The following is a 25,943-nucleotide window of genomic DNA, read 5'->3' as shown; positions in this document are numbered from 1 at the left end:
AATTAAAATGAGGCCCAGGTGGGCTGTGAGCTCGTCCACCCATCTAAACAATAAAAAAAAAAACATCAAAATCTCCTAAGACACTTTGGATTTAGCTTTAAAAGTTCAATGAAAAATTTAAGAATACCTTAAAAACTATGTGAATAAAAGAATTTGGTGTGTTTAAAATTATACCACGTAGAACCACGTAGAACGGTACTAAGGTGATATTTGATTAGTCCTCAATAATTTAGGGTTGTTTCAATTTTAAATTTAGCCAAATTGAAAAAGGTAAAATCCTTAACTTTCATTCTCAGTTGCCAGATTGCATTCCGAATTCCAATTCCAAAATTCAGCAAGAGCCTTGTACTTAAATAAAAATAAAAAAACTTTGATTCGAAAACTAATTCCAAATAAGTTTGATTCGATTATTATTATTTTTTGACACAGCTGGTCTTGTTCTAACAAATTTTCTAAACTATTTCAGTTGTATCGATCAGCAGAACTCGCCGAGTGCACGGACCTGTGCGTCTGTGAGACGACACTCCAAGTGTCCTGCAAAGTGGCTTGCGTACCGCGGGCGCCATGCTCGTCCCGGCTAGCGCACTATTCCCATGCGGCTCCAGCGTACCAGGCCTATAGGGGGAGATGCTATTGTTATTCTGGGTCCTTCATTTGTATGCGACCTAACCCAGGTGAGATTGAAAACTTTAAGGGCTTTATACAAGATATCACTTAGGGTTTGGTTGGTCACTAAAGTGTCTTCATTAAGCACAAACCGTAAAGAGATCGTCCTCAAAAAATAAACGTTTTGTTTTCAGGTGAATATAAACTTCCAGAAGGAGTTTATCTTCTATTAGGGTTTAGTGCTGTAGACGAAGCACTCCTGCGGCCGCACACAGGTCTTGGAGCAGAAGATGCTGTTAGACTACTTCAGCAATATCTTTACACAATCCATGACGAGAAGGTAAGGACTTCCTATAAACATTACAACATTCTGAAATCTTAATTACATCATCATCATTCTCCTGCCTTTCTCCCAGTCATTTGGGGTCGGCGCAACATGTTTTCTCCTTCCACACTCCTCTATCATATACCATTTCTTCACTCACTCCCCTATTACACATATCGTCTTTCACGCAATCCATCAATTTTTTTCTTAGGTCTACCTCTTTCTCTTCTGAGATCTTCATTACTAAAATATTTCAGTAATTAATCTACTATCTCCAATTAGGATTACGTTTCGATGAGATAAATGTAAATATTATGGAATAAATATTAATGTCAGAAAGACCAATAAAAATAGTATTTCAGAAAGGCAACAGCTTGACTCCAGATAGAGACTTCAATCTGGAGTTTCAAGTTGGCGTTCAGATTGTGATATTTATAGAGTTCGGTAACAACTTAAAACGCATTAAAAAAGACACGTTGACAATTTCAGACAAACTGCACGTTGACTTTGTACAACATCAGCAATGAAAACGTCATAATATCAGCGAGCATTCCTCCGAAGGAGCAGGAGGTGCTGAGAGAAGCCGGGGAGCCATTGCTTGATAAAGAAAAGGTAAATTCAGATAATTTGAACTGATTAAAACTTGAGGTCATAGCTGCCGTTGCTTGAATGCCGTATACGTATTCATCATAGGCAAACATAAAGAGTAGCTTTCCATTTACACTGAACTGTACAGCATTGGCAGACCTAATAATTAATGTCAAACCCAAACATGCCTCACTCAACTCTCGATTCGAAAAACTACAATTATTATTTAAGTTTTTTTTTTATTGCTTAGACGTGTGGACGAGCTCACAGCCTACCTGGTGTTAAGTGGTCACAGGAGCCCATAGACATCTACTACGTAAATGCGCCACACACCTTGAGATATAAGTTCTAAGGTCTCAGTATAGTCACAACGGCTGCCCCACCCTTCAAACCGAAATGCATTACTGCTTCACGGCAGAAATGAGCGGGGCGGTGGTACCTACCCGTGCGGACTCACAAGAGGTCCTACCACCAGTAAGTAATATATTAAGTATTTAATTTAGTTAGTATTTAATTAGTAATATATTAAGTATTATATTTATATTAGTAATATAAATTCTAATAGAACTGGGCTAAATATGCCATTTCGTTTACAGGAACAATGCATCGACGTTCTAAAGATTGTCAAGTCTCGTATAAATTCGCAACACGACGACATCTCGTCTCATCTCTTGCTCTCGATTTTCAAGATCGCCGAAGTGGATGTCGTGTACCCCGCTCCCCCCAGCTCGGCTGTCAGCCACCGACCAATGAAATACCTCTACATCATTATCATTGTTATAACCTTTTTATACCACATCCAACAATCTACTAAAACCCTATCCGGTTTCACTCTCATCAATAATATCGTTAATCGGGTCTCGACTTTGGTAAATAAACCAAACGGACCTTCTAGTCAACTAGATGCTGTTTCATATATTAATACTTTTCTTTTTAATAATCTCATTAATTTTATGAACGCATTAAATAAATTTGATGACGTCATAGATGTTTATGTAGTATCTGTTGTGAACGAAGAGCACGATGCACGCGCTTTAGATAACGCACAAAATGAACATAATATCACAAAAACCTATATAAGTGTATTAGACGTAAATAGTTTTAATGAAACGAAACATATCATGAATGCTGTGAGTATTACAATATATGATGATTTGAATGAGCCCTTTGCTGGTGCGATTATACTTAAATATTTTTCTAGGGATGTGTTTTATAAAATTGGATGTCGTAGCGAAGATCCTGAGAAGCTTGTCGATGAATTGTGTTTTGAAAAAATCGCGTCCTCTTCTTGTGGGATTATAAAATCCGTTAGCTTAGAACTAACTATAGTAGTAGTATGAAGACTGAGACGTTTAACTAAACATATCATAGTGATGTATTTCGTTTTTATTTTCGATTTAGGACTGGTGCTTGTAGGTTGATCTTAAAGGCTGGGTTTTGTAAATAAGTGTATTACGCCTTTTACACTGTTAGTATTTCGTTTGTTGTCTCCGGTAGCGTATTTAGCGTAATCGTTTTTACCTCGGCTCTAAATTATTCATCAAACGCGTTTTTATGAGCACCTCTATCCAATATAACTGTTTTGTAATCAAACTTGTCACTTGAATCATTATATTCTTTATTGAATTTTATAGCTGAGCGCCGAAAAATAATTTACTTTAGACAAATTTAAGTGTAGTTATTCGGCTAATTCGAATGTAGTTTTAATGCGCATTTCGTTTAGATCGATGTAAGTAGCTGTTATTAAATGTGAATGCACCATTAGGATGGAACACTTAGCAAAACTTTACACTGGATCGAGATTGTTTTAAGCCTAAAAAATTTTTCATAAACTTACATCGGTTAAAAAATATCAGTGGAAAGGTGTTATAGTATATTAATTATGAATAAATTAGATTAAATTTTCTTCTATTTCTAAATTTACCGCTGCCTGGGTGCTTAATATCTATTTCTTCGTCATTCCATCATTAGTGAAAGTCTTGACCACACGTATGCAAGTATTTCCATGAAGATCGATCTGCTGCGAGGTGGACCGCCTGTTGGATGCTGCTTCCAACTGTCCTCTTTGCTCTGCCCTTGGCTGGTTTCCCGTCCACTTAACCAAGAATGAAAAGCTTTTACAGATTATGTCTGGGATATCTACAGAGACATATAGACATAATATATCTATATAGGCATATATACACGTATGTGTATATATTTATACCTCTAAACATCGTATAGCAGTTTCTGGTTCCGATAGTAGAGAGAAACCCAGATTTGGCAGCAGATGGCTGTTTCAGCTTCTCCTTGACGTGTAGGTGAGCTCACGGGGCTCAAACCGGAGTGTAACTAACAGTGGCCCTAGCAAGAGAAATGCTTCGCAGAATCTACCACCGGATCGGAAACGCGACCCACTGAGAAGATCCGGAGAGGAACTCATTGGGCTGTGTCTATGGGTTAATTTACTCGTCGAACCCTTATCAAGCGACGGGTTCGGCGAGGACGGTGACCGGTGCTTGAGGTACCTAAAAGCACCGTTAATTGGTCGGGAGCATCCGTAATGACGTGTTTAGAGCAAGGGCTGTGGATGATCAGTCCCCGATTATACCTTATTATTTTTGTTTACAAAGCAGAATCAGAAGTCAAACAATTACCTTACGACGACGCTTGCAGCTGAAAGTAAGTATTGTACTTTTTGACGAAGCATGTTGCTGATAACTTTATTTCTGTAATCTGACGAAGCATGTGGCGGATAATAACATGTACTTTTAGGTTAGGAATATTGTGTTCTTTTTTTTTATAATTGAATAAAAATTACCTTACCGTTGTAAAGTTTTGCTCATGTGCTTCAAAACTTATGATAGACACCTAGATATTTCTGAGGACGTTACACAATAAATATTAACAAAATGTAATGTATTAAAAATGGTAAAGTGGAAAGCTTTAATTTGATGTAGACATAGATTCTTGTGTTCCAATGTTCGAAGTGTAGTAATGTGATTGTATGACGCTCCGTCTAAGTACTTAGTGTGTTGGCGACGACAAAAGAACTAATAATTATCCTTTGGATTTATTATCATTGAAATCGAAGGCAAACTAATAATCCCATCCATCAAAATATCTCCCATCAATCAAAGTAATATGTCAAGTTGAATCTGTTTACAAATAAATTTGATTTAAGTAGGTGAATTAACCTATGCTAATGAGAAATGTGAATATGTTTATATTTTTATTATTATTTATACTCATAGACACACATATAAACAGATAGACCCTTTTTATAATTATCTAAACGAATTGCACAATGCTTATAATCAAAAACAACATCCCTTAATATTATACTAAGCAGCCATTCATTAATAACATTAAAACGATATTGGCTATCATTCCTCTCATAAGGACAAATAAGATTCCTCGAACTACCCCTTTCCCTTATGTAAGATTTTAATTTAGTTTTTTTAAATAATTAACTGTCATTTGGAAAAGAATGGGGCTCACTAATAACACTCATCATTTGTCAGAAATCTACTATAGTTTAAATAAATAGCTCAATATTTTCGTTAGACTGGTCCACGTACTGAACCAGACGTCATCTCTTCACCTAACAACAATATATCTATACATCTATACATATTAATAAAATTGGTATGTCTGTTTTTAATATTGAAATAGCCGCTTTTTACTACATGCATATAAATATATATACGGTACATACACCCAAATAACATTTTTTACAATTTTTGTCTGTCTGTTTGTTCCGGCTAATCTCTGGAACGGCTGGACCGATTTTGACGGGACTTTCACTGACAGGTAGCTGATGATATAAGGAGTAACTTAAGCTACTTCTTTTAGACATGCTTCGCCCCGCGGCGTCACCCGCGGTACGACAATAACCACGGGTAACATCGCGGGACTCAACTATCAATAATAAAATGTAAAGTTTCCGAAGCGAAGCGAGGGCGGGTCGCTAGTAATATAATATAATACTAAGGTTTTTGAATTATTTATTTAATATTTGTTCCAAAAAACGGTTTAAAGAGCGAACTTAACGCCTTACGGCAGTCTCTGCCGGTAAACCATAGGGTCGAAACACAATTAATAGGGTAATACATATAGGAGCTTAAACTAGAAACGGAAGAGGAAAAAGAACATTTTAATTTACGTATTCATCAAATATAACACGTTGCTACTCATAATTTTATATATCTTGTACATGCACGTAAATCGGTCATAATCTAAAGGCTCCAGAGAATATACAGAGAATATTATATATCTTTTCACGATAAGGTATGTACATCTATATATCGGAAAACTTTATAGTCGTCGTCAACATAGAATGCTGTAAATGTGTCCATACACTGCTGACTAGTAATGTTGTTTAGGAATAAATTCGCATCTACGGTGTGCGGTGGAACCGCTCCCAATAATTTCAATCGGAGCAACATCTAGTTTCTATATTAATAAAAAGTATATTATTGAAGTTTATAGTTCAAAAAATCCTAACTTTTTTTTTATATTATGCAACATTAACATAATACAATCAGTATAGTATTGTTTCTCGGGAGCTTTTCCAGAGCACCATGTATCTGTAATTGTACATTAAATTTTAGTTTTAAATCTATTTTAGTAGCGAAAGATAATTCTTGGATTAACGAAAGCGTTATTACATTTTTGTAGAAAAACAAAAAAATGTACGCAAAATGAATTTTAAATTACCTACATATTAAGCTGACTGAATTCAGTTTTGGCAAATTAAAAAGATACTCGATCTCGATAAATCTAAAAACCTATGAAAGATAAAAGAAAAAGATGAAAAAGGATTGGGAAGGGCCGAAGGTCTACTGCTTAGTGTTAAAAAAAAAATCGATCGGAAGGTAAAATTGTATGTTAATTTAAAAACTATGACGAACATAACGAATAAGAAATGAAATGGAATAGAATGGAATGGAAATGAAATTATTGAAATTAATATACCTATATGAATTTTTCTTCGAAAAAACTCTCCTTTCATGTCCAAATTGTAATTCGATACATTATTCCCAAAGAGTAAGTTACACCACAATAAAATTCTAAGCATCGTCAACATGATAATTCCTTCGTGCTTTTACCACAACTGAATTTAGTCAGCGACACATATGTACTTATATATGTATATCTTTGTTAATATTTTTCCTGATTTAGATATTAATTGTTGTTTTTTAAATGTATATTACGTAATTTAAGAACACATTGTTATGATATTATTGAAAGATCTAAACGATTGATTTATTTAACTAGAAACAATTTTATAAATAATACTATTATTACGAACTCATCGTTAATATGATTACATTTACAGTACATTCTTCTTTGAGTTTGTAAATTTTAATTATTCATTTTATTTTATTTTCTTTCGTTGTTCTAGAAGAGGGATTTGATAAAAAAAAAGACGTTGAAAATGTATCTTTTTTTCTGTCAAATACAATAAACAATATTATCATAGCACTAGATAAATTACAAGCACAAAAAATATAAAATATAATCTATATTTCTAAAACATCGCCAACAAGTTTATTTTAAATAATTTTTTAATAATTCCACAAGGATGTAAAAACCTTATAATATACGACGACAATGAGCTCGGATTATCAAAAAGATTAAATAGAATATTATACGGCATTATGGTAATACCAACGGTAGTAATAACCTAAGCGCTCGTTGCATTACGAGTAATATCCGATGCTTTCCAAATAAATAATGTTCACGAACAACTTCGATGGAAGAATTCGTTCGTCGTTTATAATAAATTAATATTATAGAGTACTAATTTATTAAAGTACCAGGGGTATTTACATACAACGTAGGGGCGCTGTTCAACTCCATACAGATTGCAGTTTACTTTTACGCGATCGTGAAGTTAAAAACTCGCAAAAAGCATGGTAACCTACCCGATTGCTAACAAACACTTCCTAAGAAATAATATTAAAGTTGCATCCAATTTTACAAAATTTACTAGTATTTGGTGATAGGACCTCATGTGAGTCCACACGGATAGCTACCAACATCCTGCCTATTTTTGTCCTGAATTAGTTTCGGTTTGAAGGGTGGGTAGTTGTAGTGTAAAAACGAAGACCTTAGAACTCGTGTTTCGAGGTGGGTGGCTATAGTGTAGTATTTATGTTGTAGATGTTTATGCCGGTAACCACTTAACTCCAGGTGGGCCGTGAGATCGTCCACCTTCCTAAGCAATAAAAAAAATAGCTTTTGCCTTACTCTGTGTATTGATGATTATATTTCTCTAAGTCTATCTCTAATAGGTTTTCTATATTTTCTCACTACCTTATTGTGGGTAGCCTACGAGAATATTCCAACTACGCGTGGACAGGTAGATCTAATAGTATGTTATCTTCAAAAAATATTTAAGAGAATTATTTATTTTGCTTCTAGGCTAATCTTCCGCCACACCTTCTGGTATATTTATATTTATTTATATTACTTTATTTATATTAGACATGGCATTGTGCATCGCGTGGTCAACATTTCAAATTAGACCTTCAGCAATGAAGAGACCTCATCAGAAGAAGAAGATTTATAATACTTATATTTACGTTTTATTTAATACTTATAAATTATAACACTATTAACACGTCTGTGGCGATGAGGCGAGTCACAGACGCCCATTGGTAATCCGTTTTTTACTAGTGGTAAGCCAAATGCCAACTGCCACAATGCAAAATTCTGAAAATGTAGTTAGTGAACTCCGTAAGATTATCGGTTTTGATTCGCAAAAGTTTTTGAACACATTCATTAAATTCATTTTGTTGTAATAACTATAAAGTAAATTTATGTTATGTATACCAAAACACATACTAGAACAAGTGCATCCAGACACCGAGAACAAATACACAAAGACAGACAAATTACTGGTGTTGGTAAGACCTCTTGTGAGTCCGCACAGGTAGGTACCACCACCCTGCCCATTTCTGCCGTGAAGCAGTAATGCGTTTCGGTTTGAAGGGCGGGGCAGCCGTTGTAACTATACTGAGACCTTAGAACGTATATATCAAGGTGGGGGGCGTATTTACGTTGTAGACGTCTATGGGCTCCAGTAATCACTTAACACCAGGTGGGCGTGAGCTCGTCCACCCATCTAAGCAATAAAAAAAAAGCTTGACTTGAACTTCCCTAAAAAAATCACTTATACTGTATTTATTGAATATCATACGTGTGTTTAATTCAGTTCAGACTATAAACTCTAAAAACCTCAAAAGAATGTAGTTTCTTTAAACAAAATACACAATCCCTATTCTAGAACACTAATCTTAAGAGAATTTTTACAAAAATAAATGATTCGAAATTATGCTTTGTAACGATTACAATATTTTCTTTTGCAATTACGTAAACTCTATAGTTAAATATTTAGGGTAACACAGAGGTCTGTGTGTTATTGTTTCAAATGATTTAGATAAACTTATGAAGGAAAAAAATTGTATGAAAATTCGTCAGAAACTGAAACTATAAAAGGGAAAAATACTTTGGACTAATTAAAAAAAAATCGAACCGAAAATCTATGCAGTGAATTCAATTAAAAGGTAAACTAGAATTTGTATCTACTATTTGTATTTACTTTTTCACATAATCTTAATAAAAACAGATAGTGGTAATTTTAAATAAACTAACTTTAGAATTAAAAATGATAGTTTCAATGACGGATTTTCATTGTACAAATTTGAATATTTCACCTTTCAATGTAATAAGAATGCATTTAATTTAAGACAACCTTTATTTTCATATTATAGATAAATAAATGTATAGATTTAATTGATTGCACACTTTATCTAAGATGGTTATGGTTTTAGAAAAATTCAATTGTACAAAATGTACTTTTATGTTAAAGTTATGTTATCGAAAATAATTGAATTTGCTTTTAATATTTAAGTTGAGTCGACAAAAAAAACCTTGTTCATTGAATATGATGATATAATTTGGTATCACGTTTTTTATGAACAAAATAGTTTTACGTTTGAGCGCTCACACAGCTCTTTTTCACTATCGCAGGACTGCGTGTCCAACGCGTGCGAGTTCATATTTTTGCTTAACTAGCGACCCGCCCTCGCTTCGGTTCGGAAACTGTAATTTATTATTGATTTTTCCACTATTTAATGGATGTTACTATACATATAAACCTTCCTTTTCAATCGCTCTATCTATTAAAAAAAACCGCATCAAAATCCGTTGCGTAGTTTTAAAGATTTAAGCATACATATGGATATAGGGACAGAGAAAGTGACTTTGTTTTATACAATGTAGTGATAATTAATTGCAGTAGGCAGCGGCTTGGGTCTTCCCCCATTGCGTTGCTGAAGCCCTTGGGCGACGGTAACCACTCACCATCAGCTGGGCCGTATGCCGGTCTGCCTAAAAGAGCAATAAAAAAAAACACAATATTTTTATATACATATTTTTTGGTTATTTCTCTGAATTTATTACAAGACACTATTCCTTAGGTATAGCGCTATTTAGAAAAAAGATACCTCTTACTAAGTCAATAATTAACCCTTATTAAATAGTTGGTTTAATTGCATAATCACATTACGCCGATTGGCTTGATTACGACTAAAACCTTTTGTTTTGTTACAAACAGAGCGATGTCTACAAAAATGAAGTTTTGTAGTTTGACGTATGACGTCACTTGTGGCTAAATTTATTTATAATATTCGTAGGCTCCGAAGGATTTCAACGCATTATTTGCTTATATATTTATATGTATGTGTAAGTTTTATTGAAAATTATGATTCAAGAATTTAAGTTTAGGTATTTTAGATTCTATAGGCCCTCAGATTCTTGCATATCGATTAAATCACAACAACTTGGAATTTAATTGATTAAAAATAAAATTCAATTTACAATTTTATTTATTTTGTTTGTTAGTTCACAGAATTTACAGTTTGTTCAATATACCTACATTTAGTGAAAAATCTGAGTGAGCATATATTTGAGTTTGTATTACGATTTTTCGTTATACTATAACGTGATACCAAAATTACAAATTAGGTACAAAAGTAATGAAACGATACATATCAATAAAGCTCAATTTTGTACTTAAATGTTACTTAGGAATTTAGATGCAAGGCAAAATTAATCTTCGTGTAGCTTAATTAGACGCGTTGAACGAACTTAGTATTGACTTGACCGGTCAAAAATTTAAAAAAACAGTGTACTTAGTGCGAGTTTTTTAACGTTCAGAATAGCGTAAAAGTTAACTCAAATTTGTATGGAGTTTGAACGTTTGTCTACGTTTGCCGCTGTTCCGACTGCATACAAATTTGAGTTAACTTTTACGCTATCGAGAACGTTAAAAACTCGCACTAAGCAAACAGTTACCAAGTTTATGTGTATGACAAATGATTACCGGGTTTTCACTAGTCGAAGAAGTGTTGAAGACACGTCTACGGGTCAATGAACTCACATTCAAACTTTAAAATTACTTTTTTTAAATTTAAATGTCAAAAGACAGAAGACAGATTTTGTGTGTTCTGTGGTCCAACTAGTGTCAAGAGATAACGTACGTTGCTTAACCACGATATCATTCAACATCTAACTAGAATGTTCTAATCTTAGTGATAAAGGGTTCTCTGGTTACCTGGTACCTACTAAGTTCGATCAATGAATCTTGTAATTAGAATCATGGACGTGACATATTTAATATATAGTACAATTGAAAAAAAAATATGCTTAAATGTTCCTAACAAACGTGGAAATCAAAGAAATAAGTTTGACATTTTTTTACTATAAACAGCAACAAAAAATTGTTTTTAATACAAAAAACAAGAAATTTCGTAGGTACTCGCTATTTCTACGGATGTCAAACTTAAACGAGGTAAATGCTAGGTAATTTCCTTGTTACGTCCATGTTTAGATTTTAGAGAATAAGAAATAGTTGTTAGTAAATAAATTTACAAAAAAAAAGTCTAATAGAAGGAATGTTTCTAAATTCGATGTTGAGCTGTGTTAGATTACTGATGATATACTATTGTAATTATACATTTTTATTGTTTATTTTAAGCACACGCCTCCTGCCTTCCAAATACTGTGTAAATATTTATAGAAATACTAAATAGATATATAATATTATAGAGAAGAAAGTTATTTACATTATTGCACTAAATCTTTTATAACACCAAATGTTTTATACAATCCAATATTTTGTTATAAACATATCACTAATTGATTTAAAAATTATCTTAGTTCAATTTTCAAGTTTGTCGTTGTTGAAAATAGCTATTTATTTATTTCAATAGATGGCGCTATCAACCACTCTGGTTTTGTAATTTTTCTTCTATACTAATTTTTACTTTATAAATGCAATGTTAAATTTATTATAAGTTATATTTAAATAGTTAATTTACTAGTTTTTAAACGACTATGTAGTCTCAAGGTATAGGCAATATGTACTAAATTTAATATCGATTTGGAAATTGCACACTAAAAGAATATCGTGCTCATTTTTAGGATACTTTTACATGAAAAAGCTATCGAACCCTTCAAATTCATTAGAATTAAAGTAATATAATAAACATGCATTCCAAGGCAAATACTAAATAAAAATTGGAATCATTCCGCAGTACAAAGTTGAAGAATACTCCATCTATTATCGGTTTTAAGAAACTATCTCAAACTAGTAAACAAATCATTTCGTGCTTTCTTTGTTAGGCAATCGATAAACTTAACTTGTTTAGCTCCTTTCCAAATCGACATTGAATTAATAAAATTTGTGAATACACCGCACAGTAGTCGTATGCATTATAGAATTACAATTGATGTTATTTGTTTATACACAAACGCATCTAATTTAAAAATAATTTAATAATCTTCTATGAGGAAGTGATGTTAATTTTGTTGTAGCTAAAAAAAAATTCATACAATAAAGTGTTTTATTTTTACCCTCTAGATAGACTATAGCAGAAAAATTTTAACAAACAAATGAAAAATTGAAAACAGATCAGTATTAAATTTTATAAGGCTTGTATGATGAGTCCACGCGGCTCAACTGGTCTGGTTCTCCAGTTTGAAGTGTAGTTTATACATTACTAGCGACCCGCCCTCGCTTCGCTTCGGAAACTGTAATTTATTATTGATTTCTCCACTATTTAATGAATGTCATTATACATATAAACCTTCCTCTTCAATCACTATCTATTAAAAAAAACCGCTTCAAAATCCGTTACGTAGTTTTAAAGAATTAAGCATAGGGGTATAGGGACAGTGAAAGCGACTTTTTTATACTATGTAGTGATTGCGTAGTAAATACATGATCAGCTATTCTTATTAGATCATGTACCTATGCTATGGCATTGACGCTAATAAATAAGCCGAAACCGCACATAGATTTCGATTTCACTTTCAACGCGATTTAGCGCTGTGTACTGTTATATTAAAATGGTAAAGAGTGTCAGCTTGGCATTTCAAAGCTTCTAAATACCATGTTTACCTATGGACCTACTACCAACCATTACCATTTAAGTCTAGTCTCATTTGTAACCTACAATATTCTAAAACGTTTGAAAATAAACCACTAAAGTCTGAATCTCGCATAAGCTGATTATTTCTATTCAATACGTTTGTGAATATACGGTTGGTAGCACTTCAAGGATAATTTTTTGTTGACATTTTAAATATGGAAATCAACTCCTGATCCACAATGGGCAACTCTCCCTAGATACTAGGCCAAAGTTCTAGATAGGTACTTATTACTTTGAATGTCTTCCTACGACGGAATTGAGATTCTTGTGACAATGAAAGTGAATTGTGGATAAGAAATTAAAGTTTACTATCACAGTTATAAAAAAATGAAGACCTAAGTTATAAAAAAAAGAAGATCATTTTTGCGAAAAAACTTCTAAAATTGACTTACATAAATAGGTAACTCTAACAGTTTGGTCTCATTATATCAAATCTTTGGTATTCAAATTGCGGTTCTTATAGTATCCTTAGAGCTATAGAACACCAGGGCGTTTATAGACTCTTTAACTTCTTCTAACAGCCAAAAAAAGGAAATATAACAGCAAATAAAAGGCACATTTTTCTTTTAAAAGTTTATTTTTAAATTATACACAAAGCTTACAAATAAAACTTATAGCACACCTACACAATATTTGGAATCAGTCTCTCGTGGCACCGCCATTTTGTAATAAACGAAGTTCTTCATAAACCTTTCTACTTTTCCTTCTCGCTGGCTTCTTCGCTCTGATCCTTGATCTCCTTGCGAACGGGACCGGTCTGTGCGATGGGCACCTTTCTCTCTCCCTTGACGGCGTCGGGCACTTTCCTCGGCGCGGTGATGGTGAGAACCCCGTCTGATGACAGTCGCGATTCCACAGTCTCAGGCGCCGCGCCTTCAGGCAGCACGTAACGTCGGACGAACTGCCTTGAAATATACCCGTGCTCGTCTTTCTTCTCTTCGTGCTTGCCTTCCACCACGATGTACCCGTCGGCAGTCTTCACAGAGATCTCTTCTGGCGCGAAGTGCTGCACATCTAAATTCACTTGGAACTTATCCTTGTCGACTTTGATGCTGGAACCAACATCTCTAGCCGCTGCAGCGAGATGGCGCCACGGTCTGTAGTATTCCCTGTTCAGCAAAGGCCCGGCAGCGACACTAAGAAGATCATCAGGTGTTAAGGCAAGGCCAAAATGCTGGTCCAACAGACGGCGAGGGCGTCTGGAGCCAAAACCATCGAAGAAATATGGTAGCGACGACATTCTTGCTTAATATTGAAGATTACTTCCGAAAATCGCTTGGATATAACTTTGTATGTTTGTATTCTCACTCGTGGATCGAAATTCAACTGACGTTGACGGTTTGTTATTCGTATTTATATTGGTTTCAACGCCCTCTAGTATCGGGTAGAATATACCAGATCGTGCAGGGGCATCAACTGAAAATGGTTATGGGCCGCAACTAATTTTATTTACAAAAATTGAAAATTGTGTACCTAAAACATAAGACTTAAAGTCATAAATCATTTGATTTAAATGCATGATATCAAATTGAGTTTCCTTCAATAGTTAGTAGGCTGATAACCATTCGAAAAAAGAATAAATGACAAAAATATTTTGGACTTTTACATTTAGATTTGGAAAAATTTCAACATTAAGTAGGTAGGTAAGTAGTAGTAAGCATATAAAAGTTATTGAAAATTCTAACTTTAACTAGATTCAAATTTTAACTTTGAAACAAAATGTAAATAAAATGGAATGCGGACCGTATGTTTTATAGATGCGTATCGACTTGCAGCTTCAGAGTCAACGACCTTACGAGAATTATCTGGAATATTTTATCGTTCTGTCTCTTTCTTACAAATTTGTTCACAATGCTGTTGTTGTAGAGGCTTGTTTGTGCACAGCTGTGTACTATTGTATAGATATATACGTACGTCGCGTTGTGTCTGGTACTTTCTGGACCGACGATTTCGTGGGGTAGGTCGCGATGAAGGTCGTTCAAATAGGAATTATATTCGAATTGAATGTTTGTAATTTATTATCATACGTATTTTTGTTGTTGTTACCAATTTTCTTATTACTGTAGACGAGTCAGCATGTTTACGGATCGCTTAGTATTAAGTGATTATTGGAGCTCATAATCATGACAACGTAAATGTCTCCGCACACTTTGAGACATGGAGTCAGTCTCATGATATTTCTTATGTAATTAAATACGTTCATTGGATATTATTATGTTATAATTTCATGTTGAAATAAAATTAGTTTTAGTTTATTAAATCACAAAACCATGATTTATTGAAAATAAGAAATATATTATGTATATAAATTGTACTTCTACACATTTCTCATACATTTACATTTAAAAAATGAACATGCAATAAATACATTTTCTCTAAAACGAATATTATTTTTAAATCGGTACTTTTTTTAGTATGAGATTATGCAATCCGTTCAATTCTACCTTTTTTTTTATTACTTAGGTGAGCGGACGAGCTCACAGCCCACCTGGTATTAAGTGGTTACTGGAGCACATAGACATCTACGACGTAAAGATTTATTGAATGATATAAGTTCCACTTATTCTCTCCACGCTTGATGCGCGCACGATAGTCTGAATGCTGCATCCAGCACTGCGGCCTTGAGCTGACGTACAGCCGTGATGGATCGTGAATAAAGCGCTTAAGGTCTCAAGCATAGTCACAACGGCTGCCCCGCCCTTAAAACCGAAACGCATTACTGCTTCACGGCAGAAATAGGCAGGGTTGTGGTACCTACCCGCGCTGACTCACAAGAGGTCCTACCACCAGTAAAATAAGTAAAACTGAGTATTCGACCTCATGTCTCAAGGATTGTCCTATACACGTTACACTAAAAAAATTAACTAAACTCGCGCACATTTTAAGCAAGCTATGTATTAAATTCTCCTCAATCGAGAACAATTCTCCCTAGGCTGTTGCTAGGTAACCAGACAGTATTGATTTTTTATGAACTAGGACGCATGCAGAGGTCGTCTGGCTCGCGGCGGAGAGGTCAGTTTCATTTGATTTTAATTCACCTATAGTGAACATATATGTATGACGTTTGACTCAATATTGGTTTGACAGTTAATGTAATTTAAAAAAAAAAGATTTTGGTTGCCGTAACGATAAGTACGGTACTCTCTAGAGAAATTATTCGAAATGGTAATTTGAATATCGAACTTGAAATTTAATCATAGCAGAAAAACCATAGACATCATGTTCTCAACGCCATTACCATAATCATAATAAATGCGGTTAAAGTTGAAGTTTTAGCGGTAGGCAGCGGCTTGGCTCTGCCCCTGGCATTGCTGAAGTCCATGGGCGACGGTAACCACTCACCTTCAGGTGGGCCGTATGCTCGTCTGCATACAAAGGTAATAAAAAAATAAAAAAAGAAGTCTCTTATTCGCAATAAATGCCTAAATCTTGTCTAAATCAAAAGTCATGATTACTTCCCGAATGAAATAGGCAGGTGGTGATACCCGTGCGGGGTTAGGGTGTGTGCTCTTACAACACACATTTTGGGATACGTTATTCTTAATGAACATCATAACATCATATCGAGCAAGATCGAGGGACTGCTGATTAATAGTCTTTGCAGCAGGCATTTGGAAAGAAAGGATTGTAATGATATATAATGTATGTCTGATAGTTATGTGTTAGATTTTTAAGTTACTAACATAGATTATAAATAATTCTTACTAATAAAATGTTATGTTTTTTTTTCTCAAAAAAAGTGTAATAAAGTATAAATAAACAAAATAAAAAAAATGTATTTGCAACATCGTGAAAGTCGTTCTGGTTGTGTGTGAGCTACATTTACTAGGCTGCACTAAAAGTATCGGGAATGGAATATTTCCACTGTTCCTGTCATATTAAAATCTTTTTAATTGAAAACTCCTTGGTTTTAAAAACCGAATACCATTTATTTATTTAAAAAAAGATTCTCGGTCTTGTCACGAGGTTTTGTCAAACTTGTTTAGTCGTTGAGAAAATGGAATTGACTCGAGAAAATTCAAGAGCGATGATTTATTATGACTTTCGAAGTGGTTTAACACAAAAACAGTGTGTTGACCGGATGATTTCTGCATTTGCTGATGAAACCCCATCCAAAACCACAATTTATCGCTGGTTTGCTGAGTTTCAACGTGGACGTGTCAAGCTCAGTGATGATCCCCGTCAAGGTCGTCCAAAAACTGCAGTCACCCAAGAAAACGTTGATGCTGTGCGTAAGCTGATTGAGGAAGATCGACATGTGACATACCGCGAAATTCAGGCAACTTTAGACATTGGCATGAGTCAAATACAAATAATCTTGCATGAACAATTAGGTGTAAAAATGTTCTTTCCCGATGGATACCGCATTCGCTCTGTGAAGAGCAAAAAGCGGCTCGCGTTACTTGGTGCGTCAGAACTCTCGAAAGATTCCACGCAGGATCCTCAAATGCTGTATACAACATTGTATCAGGTGACGAATCCTGGATATACGCGTACGAACCCGAAACAAAAAACCAGTCACGAGTTTGGGTATTCGAAAATGAGTTAAAGCCAACAAAAATTGTTCGTTCACGGAGTGTTGCAAAAAAAATGGTGGCCACGTTTGTCTCCAAAACTGGCCATGTTACGACTATTCCTCTTGAGGGACAAAGAACGGTTAATGCAGAATGGTATGCTAGCATTTGTTTGCCACAGGTCGTTTCTGAACTCCGTAAAGAGAACTGCAACCGCCGCATCATCCTCCATCACGACAATGCGAGTTCTCACACCGCGCACAGAACAAAAGAGTTTTTAGAGCAAGAAAACATAGAATTATTAGACCATCCGCCGTACAGCCCCGACCTAAGCCCTAATGATTTCTATACTTTCCCTAAAATAAAAAATAAATTGCGTGGACAGAGATTTTCATCACCTGAAGAAGCTGTGGACGCCTACAAAACGGCCATTTTGGAGACCCCATCTTCCGAATGGAATGGTTGCTTCAATGATTGGTTCCATCGTATGGAAAAATGTGTCAAATTTCGCGGAGAATACTTCGAAAAGCAATAAATACATTTTTAAATAGTAATGTTGTGTCACTTCGTTAATTCCCGAAATTTTCAGTGCCGCCCTCGTAAACTCAGAAAATTTTGTACTACTTATTGTTGTTACTAGAATTATTTAGTAATAGAAAAACACAATAAAAAGCTATGTAGTGTCAGTCTAGTGTAGCAACGCTGTTCGCCCCCCTAGGCAGACGAGCATACAGTCCACCCAATGATAAGCAGTCACGTTGCTCATGGACATCTGCGATGCCAGGAGCGCAATCAACACGTTGCCGCTGCTAAAATGGTAGGGCAATCAGAGAACACAAACTCATTACTTAAGACGGGTTGTGGAATTCACGCTACGCCTATAGGCCCAGTTAACCACTTAAAATCAGACGGCCGAGAGCCTGTCCATCGTAACAAATAAAACGGAACACGTAAACTGCGATAATAGACGTTCATAAAGTGACATCATGCAAGATAAATGGTGGAAAATGTTCATTATGTCTAGAAACTTCTCGTAAGGTGAACAGAAGTTTCACGTTTTGTCTTACACAATTATTGCAGACATTACTGTTTGTTTCCAATGATTTTATCAACAAGAAATACAAATATTGTTTGTCGCAATATTGATTACTGCATTTTATTTGTTTATTGCGTAGATACATATTACAATGTCAATATCGGCTCAACCTTGAATAGTGAGGTCGAAATCTCAATTGGATTTCTCGATGATTGGATTGAAATAGTGGCAATTCTAAATGTGGAGAAAATAAATCACCTAGGAAACTGCTTGGCAAACGACCTTTGTTTCTAGATATTTCCTAAAATGATCTTACAAATTCTATAATAAATATTTTTTTCAGTGAAATACATCGCTAGTTCTCTCAATTTATCCTATCTTTTTTGAGGAAATCGCCGGACTTCCGCCCTCCCCTGGGGATGGAGGGCGGGGCATGTCGGAGTCGAACTGACTAAAACCTCCTGTCACTCAACAACCCGCGTCCGAACCTCGCATGAGACAGAACCCATGAAAAGGCAAAGGGGGGAAAGTAAAGCGTTTAGTGCGGAGCACATCTCTCCCATCACCCTCCCCCTCGGGACGCCGGACCAGCGGTCGTCGGCGCCACGACCACCAGCCCTCTCGGTCGGCAGGCTATCCGGAGCCCGCCTAGATGGCGCCGGTTAGAATGGGTTATCCTACGGAATACCCCGCTGGGTCAGAACCAGCGTGGGTCGAGGATAGCCGGCCTTCCATCACCCGGATGCTCTTGCGTAAAACGCGTGCAGAGCAGCTTGCACGTCGTCTTCTTAGGCCCCCTTCGCCGGTCCCCAGACCGACATATGAAGGGGACCTGAAACACTTAGAGGGCCAGGGCTTGGGCGAGATCCGCCTCCCTGGCCCCCGCTCGACGGCGGCGGGCTTGCGCGTCTCTCACGCGCCCCGCCGCCTCCTTCTGCGAGATGGTGCACTCGCAGAAGTCGAGCATCGCCTTCCACGACTCGTCGTCGCCGAGCATCGATGCCACAACACTCGGCAACGACAAGTCGTTTCCTATTTTTGCGACGAGGACACGGCACCACCCCTCCCAAGCGGGGCAGGCGACGAGCGTGTGCTCCGCCGTGTCCAAGTCGCAACCACAATGGTGGCACTCTGCCGTCGGCTCGGCTCCGATTCCGACACGATTCACCCAATTCACAAGAACCGGGCGAATCGCCTCGACGGTCCTACGACCAGCCGAAGGATCGGCCAGCCGTCTGGACCATGACTCCATCTAATCTAACTAGATCAATATTGAAAATTTATTATCATCATCATCAAATGGTTTTTTTTAATGACATTACATATTTCTGACCTATGTAAAACCTATGTAAAATTACAGTAACTACAATCATATTTTCGTATAAAAATTTTCTATATCTACATAAATAACCACTTGTTTACAAACAACGAATCACGCTCAGCAGCTCAGCTGTTCTTTCGGCGAGCTTCGCGGCATTTCAAGAAAATTCGATAAAGATGACGTTTTTTGTTAACATTACATAGCACTGTGAATATGTGTGTATATTTTACTTGTACGTGTGCGTGCCAGAACTGCGCGCGCAGCTGTTTCGTTAGTCATGTCGCGAGCATTCGAGAACTTTCTACTCGACACTAGATGTCACTGCTCAAATCATATATAAACGCGCGCCGCCCGCCAACGACCAAGTAATTTGAGTCAAGCTATCGAATTGTGAAGCGTTCAAGCGAACTTTTCTCTGCGTTTTACCATACCTATTCAAATACAACCAAAGATGTCTCTTCTACCATTCGTGTTGGGTGACTGGCCACGCGTTCGTCACAACCACTGGCCCAGTCGTCTTGTTGATCAAGATTTCGGATTGGCGCTAACCCCGAACGACATGCTGGCTGCCGTCGCCTGTCCAGTGCTCTCCGAAGACTACTTCAGACCGTGGAGACAACTCGCGGCTGCATCTCGTGACCTCGGCTCCAACATAAAGGCCGACAAGGACAAGTTCCAAGTCAATCTGGACGTGCAGCACTTCTCGCCGGAAGAGATTTCGGTGAAGACTGCCGACGGGTACATCGTGGTGGAAGGCAAGCACGAAGAGAAGAAAGACGAGCACGGGTATATTTCAAGGCAGTTCGTCCGCCGTTACGCGCTGCCTGAAGGCACGTCGCCTGAGACTGTGGAATCGCGACTGTCATCAGACGGGGTTCTCACCATCACCGCGCCGAGGAAGGTACCCGACGCCGTCAAGGGAGAGCGAAAGGTGCCCATCGCACAGACCGGTCCCGTTCGCAAGGAGATCAAGGACCAGAGCGAGGGAACCCAGGATGCCGAAAATAAGTAGGGTGGTTTTGCAATGGTGCATTTTAATTTGTTCCAAAGTATTGTCTGTGTAAGACTGATTCAGTTTGTATCTTATTTTAAGTTTAAGTAATTTTATTTAATCAATAAACTCACCTTTATTTCAATTCTGGCTTTTTATTAAATCTACATACCTTAAAATTAGTTACCCACACAAAATAATATTACTACAGGCATAGGTATTATTCTTCTTTTTCAAAATCAAATTTATTTAGGTCTACCGTTCACATTATAAAATCTGAGACCGGAAAAGGTACTCTTTGTCCAAAATAGTTTTGAATGTATTTATCTATACATAATATCGCCAAATCATATAATTGATCTGACATACTCGTAAAATCATTTCTAAATCTGTTAATATTTCAAAAATACGGGTAAAGAATTAAGTAGGAACAACCGTTTTTGTTTTCTTGAATTCTCAACTTAAATACTAAAATGTTTAGATCCATTACAAATATTACTTTTCCATACATATAATTGCATATAACACTTAACTACTAGCACAAATGTCTATAGTAAACAGTATTGTTCAGTTTGAAACGTTTTAATCATAAACAACTACATTTTGTCAAATTAACTGAGACCTATAATTATTATATTGCATTTGAGGCAACAGAAACTTTCGTGCACTAACTGCAAAGTTGTTTATCCACACTTCGATCTAATTGCTAAATAACAAAAAAGTTTTTTCTATCGACAACATCGCAACACATTGTGAGTAAAACTTCACGTGTGTCACCGACACGTGCCAAGCGAAGTTCGCGAAAGATTTTTAAGATAACCGTGTACTTTAAGTTCGTATGTATATCGCCCACTTAAGAACATCAACGATGATGATTATGATGATTATCGATTTTCTACTTCGTACTTAATTTTTTATTTGTTTTTTTTTCTGTCTATTGAAAACTAAGTTTACACTGCTAAAAAACCAAGTTCAAAATCAGTGCTGCCACGACTTACAGCCTACTTTATAAAAACCAAGATTCATGGTGAGAACGATTTTTTTTATAAAAACACAGGTGGCTTATTATGGGCTCGCACCAATATTGATAACATTTTGTTTCAGCCTCGAAGGAGTAATGCATTGCGGTTTGAAGGGTGGGTCTTCGACCTGATTTTTCGGCCAACTAAGCTAATAGATAAGTGTATCCATTTAAATCTTAGTAGAATTAAGTTAAGTGTAGTTCTCGGCTGTCTATAGAGAGTACTTTTTGCAAAAATACTAGTGATTAAAATCTTATTAGTTACAACCTTATCTACACGCCGTAAAAAATGACAAGTCACATAGATTCAGTATAAACAATGATACTTACAAAATACCTTTGCAAATTACATCCATTTATAAGGGCAATAGTTCCTCAAACACGAAATCTAAGGTCGAATATTAAAATAGGAAAAGATAAGTTCCAGCTGAGTGTCGATGTTCATAAATTCAATAAAGACGAATTAAGAGTGAAGGCTAGACCAGACTGCCTGGTGATTGAAGGGAAGCAAGAGAGAAAGACGAAAACTGGCTACGTCATCAGAAGGTTTACAAGAAAATTCAGGTTCTCAAACTATTATTTTACTATCCATTGCTGCTCACGTTTTCGCTTTAAGTCAAGAGATCCCAATATTTAATTACCACCGATTAGATGAGGGTACCCTGGATCACATTTCCTTCGACTGCCCCAATATCGTATCCCCTCTTTATGATATCCTTCCAAATTACATTCCCCGGCCTATTAATATTAATTGTTTATTAACTTTAGTCTATTCTAAACATGTAAATATTCTGTGTAAATTTTTATCTGCTAATAATATTTATCTCTAAAGTAGTTAGTCTAACATAATATTTGTTTGTGCTGCTCTTAAAACCACAGATTCGCGTATGGAAAAACCGACCAAATTTATTTGTATTTAGATTTAGTAATTTTTTCCTCTCTAAGTACCGGTCATTTTTTTTAAATACTTTGACATTGGCAAAATCAATGCCAAAGGCGTTAGACAAATTCTTTATAAAAAAAAAATATTACCACTTACTGAAATAAAGTTACACAGACACGATGATCTACTATATGCTGCTATCGTGCCATTATTCAATACCTATTTTACTGCCTAAATGCTATTAGAATATGTTCTGTAGAAAGAAGCACTTCTGTATTTCTACAGTGGGGTAGATTGCTTTCCTGTTTCAGGGTTAGAATAATAGTTGCATTACCGCACTTGTGTTATCTGAAATGATGGGCAGCGTGATGCACGATATGGCGCCGATTGCCGTGCTTGTGAATTGTAAGTTTGTCTGTACAATGAAAACCTAAGATCATGTCTCGACATTTTCGCAAACATTTTGAATGAGATTTTCGATCCAAACTATCTAATAGCTCAAAGGTACCTGCTCTGTGGAAATCGCAAACCTTATTTTATAGATCCAAAACTCATCAGAAAACTCGGCGTATTGATCAAACAGTTTTTTTGTTGTATCTCTCTTTTTAATTTCGCTGTTTTTTCAGTAGTTAACCATTCAGCAAATTTTAATTAGGATGTGGTGGTAGGACCTCTTGTGAGTCCGCGCGGGTAGGTACCACCACCCTGCCTATTTCTGCCGTAAAGCAGTAATGCGTTTCCGTTTGAAGGGCGGGGCAGCCGTTGTAACTATACTGAGGCCTTAGAAATTGTATCTCAAGATGGGTGGCACATTTACGTCGTAGATGACTATGGGCTCCAGTAACCACTTAACACCAGGTGGGCTCGTCCACCCATCTAAGCAATAAAAAAAATAAACTAGCATAGACGTGACTATACAGTCAAAGGCAAATTCTGTATACCAAGACGTATTGACGATGAAACTTGAGATCGAACGAAGTGCAAACGCCTATTTTAATCTTGAAACTATAATAGGGTAGGCATAATACGTCGTGCATACAGTAATACCAGCTAGTATAATGTTATAACCGTGCGAGTAGATATTTGTTACATCACTACCGCAGTCCATCAATCTATCCAGCAAGCGTCGCAAGAAAGATCACACATAACAATATTTTCAGTTAATCTAAAACAACACAACAATAGCAAACCAACTGAGATTAATTGCCTTTATTTATTTTTGATACAGATTACCTCCGGGTTGCAGTCCGAAGAAGATTGAGTCTAAGCTGTCTCCTGAAGGCATTCTCACGATAACAGCGCCTAGAAAAAATTGGGAAGCAACTACGCCCTGTGAAACTTTGATACCAATAGGTTATTCAGATCCGCAGAAGAATGATAAGGAACAAATTAATATTAAAAGCACGAATTCCTGTGAGGATTACTTAAATAACAAAGACAATAAGAAAGAATCTTAGTTTTGCGTATAGAACAACTAAAATTTATTTTTTACCAATTTAACAAAATAATGTACATTATCGTACTGTACGTACGTAATATACAAATAATGCAAGACTGAAGATTCCTTTTTCGAAAATTGTTTTTTTTTAATTATATTATTATACAATATATTTTATTTTTTAACAACTATGTATGTGTTTGATTACGAAAAATCATACTCCTAAATGAAATAAAAAACTAAAAATAAAAACATTATTAATAACATTACTTATAAAAATAGTCACGCATCGTTTTTGAGTGGGTGTACAGAGACACAAATATAATGCTCTACAATTATAGTTTTGAGTTTGAGTTGCCAAATAATCGATGACTACATTCTAAATAGATAGAAATACTTGTCGAAAATAAATAGAGTTAAGGCGTCAAAGCGAGATTACAAAAATAATGTAAGAATTGTAAATATTGTAAAATTGTAAAGAATTGGAAGTAGGATTAGGTGTGTCTAATGTTTTTAATTGACTTTAAATAAATTATCAATCCTCCCATTGAGTTTCTTGCCGGACCTTATCGAGCGTAGGCAGCGGCTTGGCTCTGCCCCTGGCATTGCTGAAGTCCATGGGCGGCGGTAACCACTCACCATCAGGTGGGCCGTATGCTCGTCTGCCTACACGGGCAAGGACAATAAAAAAGAAATAAAAAGAAATGGGTTGTCATTCCGATCCTGTGGTAGATTCTGCGAAGCACTGCTCTTGCTAGGGCTGGTGTTAGCAAATTCTTTTAGATTGAGCCTGTAAGCCTGCCCGTTCGGGCTTAGCTGGAATAACTCTTTAGGCGACCAGCAAATAGGTAGCGAAAAAAATTATCAATCTATTGATTTTTTCCTATGTACGTCACCTCAGAACTTGAACCGATTTTGACAATTCTTTATTTTATCTGAGCTAGCTAGTTCTCATGTGGTCCCATTTAAATTTATCAAGATCGAACCAGTAGATTTTTTCTTTAATAATGCATATTTGATTGACTTTATTGATAAAACCTTCATTTTTAACATCCTGAAGGCATTAGCAGACCGTTATGATTGTCGGTACTTGAACCATTGTACCATGATTCACTTGCGGACTAAATAAAAATAACAATAGTTGATTCGAAGTAAGTATCAATTGAATGGAATATGTAAATGTAGTCAACTGATAATTATTTTCAATAATGTATTTTTTATTTAATTTGTTTTGGTAATTTTAAGTGTTTCCATGATGCTATGTACACATATGGATTTGTTGCTGTTGTTTGAAATAAAATATATCATTAGATCATTCATTCATTCATTCATTCATGTTATATTTTTAAAAAGAACCATTAAAAAGAAAAATGTGTTGCTTATTAATCTAGACGGAGAGACGTTGTAATGTTCCACTTGTTTTTCAACGAATAAAAGAGTCTATAGTTTTTTCAAATAATGCAACCCATTTTGGCCATTACATTTAACACTATAGCTTTTTTTGTTGTTTAACGTCTTAATTTAATTTGTTTAACGTCGTTAATCGCGTACCACAAGATGAGCGTTTCAAATTCCAATGGTTGCATAGTGACTTAATGGGTGGATGAGCCCAACTGGTGTTAAGTAGTTACCGGAGCCCGTTAACATCTACAACGTAAATTCCCTCACCCAACTAGAAACATGAGTTCTAAAGTCTCTGTTTTTATAATACAACGGCTGCCCCACAATTCAAACCGA

The 25,943-nt window shown here is 35.9% G+C and overlaps 4 protein-coding genes across 4 annotated transcripts in view; 3 read left to right on the top strand and 1 right to left on the bottom strand.

Annotated features, from left to right (window-relative positions):
* Nucleotides 1-6,819, top strand: part of Gfrl (Glial cell line-derived neurotrophic family receptor-like) — a 259,265-nt gene extending 252,446 nt beyond the window's left edge. The window contains exons 13-16 of the mRNA XM_089739470.1: nucleotides 467-674; nucleotides 801-946; nucleotides 1,421-1,543; nucleotides 2,116-6,819. Coding sequence (XP_089595596.1) covers nucleotides 467-674; nucleotides 801-946; nucleotides 1,421-1,543; nucleotides 2,116-2,859 — 1,221 coding nt within the window. The 3' untranslated portion in view covers nucleotides 2,860-6,819. The remainder of the gene's footprint in view (nucleotides 1-466; nucleotides 675-800; nucleotides 947-1,420; nucleotides 1,544-2,115) is intronic.
* Nucleotides 6,820-13,560: 6,741 nt separating this feature from the next.
* Hsp20.4 (heat shock protein 20.4) lies at nucleotides 13,561-15,378 on the bottom strand. Its single transcript, XM_028169880.2, has one exon. The coding sequence runs from the start codon at nucleotides 14,240-14,242 to the stop codon at nucleotides 13,697-13,699; it is 546 nt and encodes a 181-aa protein (XP_028025681.2). The 5' UTR covers nucleotides 14,243-15,378; the 3' UTR covers nucleotides 13,561-13,696.
* Nucleotides 15,379-20,240: 4,862 nt separating this feature from the next.
* On the top strand, nucleotides 20,241-21,009 carry Hsp20.8 (heat shock protein hsp20.8). Its single transcript, XM_028169883.2, has one exon. It carries the CDS (start codon nucleotides 20,325-20,327, stop codon nucleotides 20,883-20,885), a length of 561 nt encoding a protein of 186 aa, XP_028025684.2. The 5' UTR covers nucleotides 20,241-20,324; the 3' UTR covers nucleotides 20,886-21,009.
* A 965-nt stretch (nucleotides 21,010-21,974) lies between these two features.
* LOC114239628 (heat shock protein beta-1-like) lies at nucleotides 21,975-24,751 on the top strand. The gene is made up of 2 exons (XM_028169920.2): nucleotides 21,975-22,449; nucleotides 23,997-24,751. Exons 1-2 carry the CDS (start codon nucleotides 22,205-22,207, stop codon nucleotides 24,223-24,225), a joined length of 474 nt encoding a protein of 157 aa, XP_028025721.2. The 5' UTR covers nucleotides 21,975-22,204; the 3' UTR covers nucleotides 24,226-24,751.
* The last annotated feature ends 1,192 nt before the right edge of the window (nucleotides 24,752-25,943 follow it).

Source organism: Bombyx mandarina, chromosome A1, assembly GCF_030267445.1.
Source record: "Bombyx mandarina strain Sakado chromosome A1, ASM3026744v2".
Lineage (NCBI taxonomy): Eukaryota > Metazoa > Arthropoda > Insecta > Lepidoptera > Bombycidae > Bombyx > Bombyx mandarina.
Note: the sequence above shows the minus strand (reverse complement) of the source record. Positions and strands in the feature narration are given on the sequence as shown.